Below are 8,986 nucleotides of genomic sequence, written 5' to 3' on the forward strand. Positions count from 1 at the left end.
AAATTTACATTTAATCACGTTTTCGTTCTACCGCGAAGATAGTCGACAACGCGTGTTACGTTTCGGACAAAATACGTGGCGAATCAACAACGTGTTAAGAATCATCATCGGAGAGCGATACAATAACGAGCTGCGTTTCCTGGTCCGCAAAAGGCGTTTGACGATGTTAATGCCCGAGTGGGTTGCACACGGTTGTAGCAGAATGGGTGCGTAACAGGAGCGCATAAAAGCGGTCCATATAGACACAGCATAGTCCGTATGACTTCCACCATGGAGAACCCGCTTAGAGAGTGCATAGCCTCGGTTGCGTGGGAACTGGAGCACTCTGCATACGGAGAATGGTTCGCTGCGCCACGACTCCGGCGACCAAAGACGACGAAGACAACGACGAAGAGGAGGATCTGGACGATGCCGGTGCAGCACGAGGCGCACGAGATCCTCTCTATAAATCACAGGCTGCGAGCAGTTTCTCTCCGTGCAGGAGGTGGAACAATATCCTCTTCTAAAGTCTTTGCCTACCGTGCGCCTACCGTACTCGCCTCGTAAGCTTCCCTCCGTCGCTACAATAGCGTTCGCGAAGGACTCGCGATGCGCGAGCACCGTCTGATTAAATACAAATGGAAAGAACGGACGTGGAGCGACCCCGGATTACGGCCCACGTCCCGATTTCAATCGCCAACCAGAGAATCTTCAAGAAATTCCATCGGGATATTTTTTGATGCATTTTTTCTTTAAGAAGGGAGGAAATATTTATCGGCGAACGTAAAGTTTTTGAGGATACGTTTCGGAGATGGTATCTGTTATTTAAACGTCGAAGAAGTTCCTGGTAACTTTATAACAGCGCGAATTTGACGTTTCTTTGTATCGTGAGGATGACTTGTGCGATCTAACTCGTCAGACTCTACAAGCTCGGTTGCTCCACTCAAAGTGTCGAAATGGTTATTTTTAGTCGAAGTTTATTTATTTATTCTAACACGACTCTGTTGGCATATTGGATAAAAATTGCCATATCTTATAAGCGATATTTTATATGGAAAAGGAGACGCAGATAATTTGGCTGTTAGGGAAAAGAGAAAAAATGGGATCGCGACTGAAAAAAGAAAGTAGAAATCGCTAAACCAGACTAAGCGTCACAAACGAGACCGATCTCGACCCCCCAAAAACAACCTACCTATGAATCATAGCATTTGATTAAGAAACTGGCCGAGAGAAAACAAGATCCGTACCGGTAGATTCCCCGTGAGATTCGCGACGTGGGTCTCGTTAGCGAAGGCGAAGCCGATATGGGGTTTACTTATCGGCGGGCGCACGTCGCGTCGGCGGTGGCGGCGGCGGTGGCGGCAGTGTGCAGAGGCCAGGGTAAACGGTTAAGCACCGTTTGCAACGGACAGTTCCACACACATCGCGTCGGAACTGTCTGCCGCTGCCGGTTTCGCAGCTGGCCTGATATATCCTCTGTGTTCTAGTCGCCCTCCTCCCACCCCCAAGGGTCCGCTATTTTTTCGCGCGGCTCGCCGTCTCGAGCAGCATTATTAATGACCGCGGAAACCGCGTCAAAGATCTCACGAGCGTGCGCGAGCGTGATCCGTCCGCGTGTACGATACGCATTTTTTAAACCGCGCCACCGCTGCCGCCGCCGCGTGATGAATGGCGGTTAACCGGAGTCGGAATGTTCTTGTCCCACCACGGAGAGAATCGACCAGAGATCCGTGGATCAGCTACTAGACGCATCGTGATTTAACGCGGTTCGCACGTATGACGTGCCATTGTGATTTAGGTGTTTAGATATTAACGGTTCTGCAGACCGATACGCACGACCACTGCCACTTCGCTTCCCAGAACCTGGGAAATAACGCTCGTTTCAACGAGTATTTTTTACCCGGAAAATGGAGGATTCCAGTGATACAGGAATGTAGTACAGAGGAAAGACTGCACCGCAAGCAGTGTTCATCGCGATCAATTCGCTCGATGCGATCGTGTTATTAATGGATCGGTGATGTGTATCCCGGAATCTTCTGTATCGAAGGATGTACTAATATGAAAAAAACCGTCCAACTTTGGACGGAGATACATGGTGTATTGCTATATCGATATCGATAATGTCTTTTCCTTTTTTTTTTTCTTTTTTTTTTTTTTTTTTGTTATACGAAAAGATATTTCGCGGATGGTTAAAGTGGAACAGTACGTAAAAATGGTCTTATCCCTTTCGGTGTTGGGATTCTTACTTTACCCTAAGTAGTCTAACGCTATTATATAATGCTATCGCACAGGAAATGTACTTAACTGTCGTTGCTTTTCCGCTTATCGTTATCTAACTAATTATTTCTGAGAATATATTTCTCGGTGTTTTTAAATTTCATTATTCATCGATATAATCTAGCACAATACCAGTAAACCTCTGTCCGAGACAGTGGAGTATAAACTATTCGTATAATACCTAGGTGTTCATCGATTCTACCTCTATAATTTCCGTTCAAATAAGAGGAATCTAAAGATAAGTAGATTCAATCTGTTCGGCAAAAGTGCATTTAATGATTAAATGCTCGTACAATGATCCAAACTTTCGTTCCAACGATCAGAGTTCAGATAAACGCAGGTAATTCTACTTTATAACCATATTCCAAACTCGCATTTATACCGCGAAAACGGTTAAACCGTGAAAAGAGAAATCAAAGGTACGATTACATTTTCGATTTCTTCAGCGTTGCTATGTCAGCTTCCAAGTTAGAAACCTTCCGAGTAAGTTCACGAACTTGCTCGTTCAATCCAGCCACGCTGTACGGCAACGTATCGGATGATCCAACTTTCCTATCGACGCATTTATTCAAAATGACGTCGTCTTGTTCCGCGCCAGGTTCGTGAGCCAAACATTCCTCGATTAACAGGTCGCTGATACTCCAATCCTTGATGAAACGGATATGATTGCTGCCCAAATACCAGGTCATCGGGGAACGACACCTATAAGACCAGGGATTGCCGGCGATTAAAATTCTACGTAGTTTCTTCAGTTTCCTCAACATGTCCGGAGACAGGCATGCGTTCAGCTCGTTGTAAGCGATGTCCCAAACTTGCAGTTCCGTGAGCAGATCGTAAATTTCCGGATCTATATCGACGATCCGATTACGCCACAGGATTAACACTTTCAGACTCGATAATCCTCTGATCCAGGAGGCATCGATCTTGCGGATCTTATTGTTGACCAAGCCCAACACTTGCAATTTCTTAAGACCTCTGAAAGCATCTGGCTCGATATCCTCCACGCCACATCCCGTTATGTTTAATTCAACGAGCGAGTCAGAATATTTGGAAAATGCGCCAGTCTTAATTTTGTTGATGTTCGAATCGATGATATTGATCCCGGCTGCTCCAGCTGGTATCTGTAACTCCTGTATTCGATATTTTCCACCTTAGTCTTTCCATCGCATTTTATAAGTTTCAAGTTTCGTTTATATAAATGTGCCAAAGATAGTTAGTCGTTGCTCGCTGTTACTTCGTTTATTATTCTTCGTCGATCTTTTTGAAATTTGTACGTAACAAAGGTTAAATATCAAGAGGATAACGTGTATTTTACAGGTAAATAACGATATCTCATAAAACACTGATAATAAAGGAACGAACATACTAAACGACCTAATCGTTTATATTGCTCTATAGGTACCTTAGAACTGAACTATTTGCTTTTTCTTAATCATAATTAGACTGCGGATGTTTATGCAAACTTGTACTTTTATAAAGATAATTAGAGAAATAGAATTTAGGCAAAGACTATACTGCGTACTAAGTATCGTAACGATACACTGGATATTTTATATTATTTTTGCATGTAACGTGTATGCATTCCGTATATATTTGCGCCTTCAAAATGCATAAAAATCCGTCTAATCGTAACAAACGGGAGACAAAAGTACGGATTAGGTCAAATGGATTAAGCGAAAAGTTCCTGACTCCGCTTATTCCCAAAATATCAAACGAAGAGAACAAAGAAATTGGAAATCGTGGCGATAGAAACGCGCGACCGGCTATCCCTCTAACAAGATAGTCAACAAAAGCAGCAATTTCTCACGTTTAAATCGCTTAATCCCTCGCACTGGTACCAATCTTCCCGTCCATCCAATCCAGGACGACAGATCGCCGTGCAGGCCGCCAAACATGTCGCTAAGATTATCGTTCCGAGCGAGCCTCTCATGTTCCGCGAAATTTCAGCAAACGACTATCCGTGCACGCCTCGACATTCGCCTTTTATACCGATTCGAATCGGTTGCCACAAGAACGTTAATGTCACGGCCGTTGTCAAGGAAAATATAAAGCGGGAAAATACGGGGAAATACAGAGACACGGCTACACACGCTGATGCCATTGCATCGTGCGACGCATGCTGACTAATCGAACGAAAAACGATAAAAGCGACGACGAATAGTCGGAAAGATTTCGTTTTCCCTTTGCCGTGTAAGGAATCCTTCTCATTTTTTTTCTTCGACAAACGACCGATTTATTGGCGGACGACGCGACGCGTTGATTGTTATTGGGACGCACGCGACTTCTTGGGATGTTTCACGCTCGACGGACGCGTAAGAACGTAACGAGCCCTTGATTGAATAATTAGGATTCTTCGTGCCGTCCCTCTTTAGCCAGCCTCGTGTCACCGATGTTAAATGTCTTGTAACAGACGGAACCGGTTTTGCCACGTTGCGCTCGACGCAATATCGATCGCGATGCCTGCTATTTGACGCCTTTCAGTCTGCCTCGCTTCCACGTTCGGTCCATGTGCGAACATTTTTAACGCTTTTAATGTTACGATATTCTTAATGACACGCGTCTCACTTGCTGGCTCTTTTCTTCGCTTAAATATAGTTCCCTTTGTATTGTTTCATATTAATTTACGAGTAACGAGGCATGAGTAGAAATCCAACATGATTCAAATAACCTCCTCCTTGACTCAACCATATCATAGGATTATTTGAATCGTTTTCTTACTGCACAATGTTATCTCTTTCTTCGTTACTATGTTAAGAACTGATAGTGTCTCAAATACACAAGTTTAATTGTTCTAGGCAAAATTTAAGATTAAATTTGAAGATATATGAAGTAAATAATCCTACCTTGCTCTACTATTTCCCAAAATCTCACTTCGCGAGTCGTAGAAGGAGTAGGAAATATTTGCTGCTGAAACGAATACACGCGGCCAGCTGCGTTTGTTAAACCGAAGAGCTATAAAAAGAATTAAAAAAGCGAGAAGAACGCGTCTTAGTAGACTGTACGATGAAAAGAACGTGACTGGAGCAAGGCGTGCTGGGAAATTGCAAGTTATAATTGGCGAAAAATTCGGCGGGATAATCTCGTGTCAGACATCGTTCGAATTCCCATCGCGCTATGATATATCGAATGATGTTCGTTCGTGATAGCGGCTACGTGTTTTACAGACATTAAGCTCCGACGAACGTGGTACGGGGCACATAATAATAAAACGCGTTACTCGTCGATTCTGCTGTAATCACCCGAATAAAGCCAGCTGACGATGCCTTCGATATGGCTGCGTTTGTCACTTTCGTGCCGCCCAACAAAGTGTTTGCATACTCTTATGAAACGATGGAATACGACGATAACAGGCTCGTTCGATAAAGCCACGATGTATCTGGCATGTGCGTCGTGATAACTAGAGGCTGCAAAGCGATCGGAAATGGCGAAAGAGTGCGTTAACCATAAGTTATCGCGCATCGAACTTTCCCATGGAAAAGCAAAATACAACGTAGATTTAGCGCGTGGAAAATTTGTTCGAATGACAAAACAGTTGTTTCGAAAGCTGGATTTTGCTTTCGTTATTTCAGATTGCCAGCAGATAGCAGGTGTTTTATGATTGTGGTATTCGCTTGGTGGTGAACGAATGTATCGACATTTATGTCCTTAAATTGTTAAAAAATTGTTACGATTTATGACTAGTTTATTTTTAGCGACAGACATCTGTTTTACGAGTATGGAATTTGATAATTTCATTTGAATAAAAGTTTTTCTATGTATTTCGTGGTCTGTTTCAAAATAATTGGTCGAAGCTAAAAGCGTGGGAATAATTTTTCAAAGAGAGGCTTAATTTTTCTTCAACTTTGAAATAATAGGAGTAAGAGGAATTGCCGATAACGAAAGAAACAACATAATTTTTTGTTCAATCCGTTCGATTTTGCCACCCACTTCGACATCTCGTAAAGTCTGCTATTCTCGATCATGTACGTAAACATTCAAAATCATATTTCAACATATTTCAATCGATCGTTTACCTCTTATCAATTTAATACTACGCGATGATCTTGACGTTGGTCAGTCGCGTTGCAGAATCGTTAATTTCTAAATATAACAAAATTTCTACAACGGTCGAGAATCATAGCTAGGCAGGGACTTTATCCTTTAACTACATCTACCTTATTTATTATACGTGTACTTCTTTTTCTGTTCGTGTATTTTTAAGAGCTTTTATAATTCTTCTACGGCACTCGTGGCGGAGAAATTCTTGAGATAATCCAGTAGAAAAGCATATAAAATTTATTTACTCGTTTATTTAGCGAAAGACTCTTTACAGTGCACGTGTACTCTAAATAAATGAAATTGCAGACAGCAGGTGTGTCAGAATAACTACGTGGCCGTAATAACGGTAGTAAAGTAACCATCTATGAGGAGTGAATATTAGATAGCACCAATTTAAATGCTGAAAAGCAACCCAAAAAGTCCATCAACCAGGTCGTATCGAAATCTGACGTTACGATAAATAACAACTCGTTGCTGCATAAGTAATTTAATATCTTAGTATTGGTAGAAATTATAATAACAGTGTTTGATAACAGGCATCTTCTAAGAATTTTGTTCGTTTGCTACTTATATCGAAAAATAGAGAATTTCTCTGATAGTTCCACACATGCATTATGCGAATTGCAAACGTCAAATATGATAATCAGCGGACTGTCAACATGTAGGTACAATGTACAATCAAACTTTATCTGTTTCGTTGTTCTTATTACGCAGGAGAATTTATTAGCATTCATCGTTAATAATCCGATCGCGCTAAAAGACTCTGGATCTTTACAGAGCCATATTTTTCTTCCACAAATCATGACCTCAGATAAACGTATTTATACCGTATGTTCGAGTATCAGAAATTACACGAATCGAAATTGTGTATTATGGTAGCCCTTAAGCTTCAAAAGTTCCCATAAATGCATAAATATCCTCGATCTAGCGACGAATTTCTTTTTTTCCAACTAAACTTCACATAACCGTTCCAAAATATGAACGAAAGGAACAAGAGTTATTTCGTCGTGATCAGATTGCCTTATACATTTCTAGATGACTCGAAAACGTAAAATTGCACAGAGTCCACGTCATGTGGGAAAATATAGAAAACATTCCGGGTCCTAGTGCTTTTTATAATGCTCGCTAGCTAGAACAATCTTTTACCGAGGTTTTATTCTTTTAAAATTATATTCCGAAAAATCGTGTAAAAATCCTCCGTCTACTTATCATATATCGTCGACAAAGAAGTTACGAGACAACACTTGGCTGCTGCTAGATGTATTTATACGTCGCTACCGTAAGGAAATTCTTTGCCTGTGTATATTTAAGTTTTTAACATGTGTACATACATTTGAAACACGATTGTACACGCGCGGAAGAGCGCATGAGAGGTCTGCATATATGCATAAGCGGGGTGCACGTGGAGCCGCGGCAAATCGTAATGCTGTAATAATGGATGCACAACCAGCAACAGTTGTCCAGCAGCGTGAGGGGACGACGCGAACGAAGATATGCCGATCGAAGGGAACGAGACGGACGAAGAAGGGCAACGGAATAAGTAGCCGGAGGAGTCTGTTCGTGCGTGTTTCGCACGTTCGAACGGTCGTATAAGTGTTTGCACTTCCTTTGAGAACGATCAACGGATGCCACTTCGTTTTATATCGCGCACCAACCAACCACTTACTCTCGCGATTTCATTGACAAACTCTGAACATTATACGATGAAAAAATTGACTACGATTGGAAATTAAGATGGGGTATCGTTAAGGAACGTGATGATATCTGGAATGAGTGGGATATTACGGAGAATAGGGCGATAAAATCGAAGCGTAGGAAAAGATGCAGTTTTCATGCATACTATGTAGCTAAGACTGAAAGTAGACAGTAAAATTTATACACGCGATTTCGATGGAAAATTTCTCACATCGGAGAGCGGCGAAATACTGATTTGATTTTAAATAGCCACCAGCATTGTTAGGAAATACGATAACATTTCTAACGTGAATTGCAATTCTATCAACATGTATTTTCGTTTACTTATTTCGATTTCGTAATGAAGAGATGTCTGGGTTAACCATTCGCTGCTACTAAAACATGGCTCGTTGCTTCATCAGAAATCACAATTTTTTCTTGTTACAAGAAATGTCTTTATTCTATATAACAATGTTACTTCCAACACACCGACGCTCGTTTTCCACAACTTTCTAACTCGTTTTATCGAAATGCATAAAAATAAAAAGTACAGTTGCGTCAACAGTATCGCTTGTCGTGTGCGGTTAAAGCACAGCGTCAATAGTTGCGAAAATATTACACGAAGTGTGATCATCGGATATATTCCAGATACAACTACTTGAGTAATCGATTCAAATATTGAACAATCAATAAATCCAATATTCCGGCAACGAATGTTTACCTACAATCTATTATTGAAATAGATTGTTTGAGAAACATCAGTGTCGGTTATCTTAGGGAATTCCCTGTAGATAACAGCTAAGCGAAGAAACAGCTACTACCGCGTGTTTAGAAATCACATCGCGGTGGTATCGTCGATAACCACGGTTTTAAAAGAGTAGAAAAAGCGGCAGAGAGGGGAAAGTAAAAATTGCATTACGTTTAAGCGGCCCGTATTTTCCTAACGTATAATATCGTAAAGGGCCGGTATCGCGGTTTTAACAGCGAAAATAGGTACGCCAGTATGTGCGGCGCATAA

The 8,986-nt window shown here is 41.5% G+C and overlaps 1 protein-coding gene across 1 annotated transcript; it reads right to left on the reverse strand.

Annotated features, from left to right (window-relative positions):
• Window positions 1-2,510: 2,510 nt before the first annotated feature.
• On the reverse strand, window positions 2,511-4,221 carry LOC122566541 (slit homolog 3 protein-like). The gene is made up of 2 exons (XM_043723957.1): window positions 4,064-4,221; window positions 2,511-3,386 (listed from the first exon to the last, which is right to left on the reverse strand). The coding sequence occupies exons 1-2, from the start codon at window positions 4,184-4,186 to the stop codon at window positions 2,682-2,684; spliced, it is 828 nt and encodes a 275-aa protein (XP_043579892.1). The 5' UTR covers window positions 4,187-4,221; the 3' UTR covers window positions 2,511-2,681.
• Window positions 4,222-8,986: the final 4,765 nt, after the last annotated feature.

This window comes from Bombus pyrosoma, linkage group LG4, assembly GCF_014825855.1.
Source record: "Bombus pyrosoma isolate SC7728 linkage group LG4, ASM1482585v1, whole genome shotgun sequence".
Taxonomy (NCBI): domain Eukaryota; kingdom Metazoa; phylum Arthropoda; class Insecta; order Hymenoptera; family Apidae; genus Bombus; species Bombus pyrosoma.

Excerpts from the sequence above, each read along its gene's own strand:
- LOC122566541 (XM_043723957.1), bottom strand. The coding sequence starts at position 4,186 with ATGAGAGGCTCGCTCGGAACGATAATCTTAGCGACATGTTTGGCGGCC. Across the intron at positions 3,387-4,063 it reads AGGGATTAAGCGATTTAAAC|GAGTTACAGATACCAGCTGG; the intron begins GTGAGAAATTGC and ends TATCGAATACAG.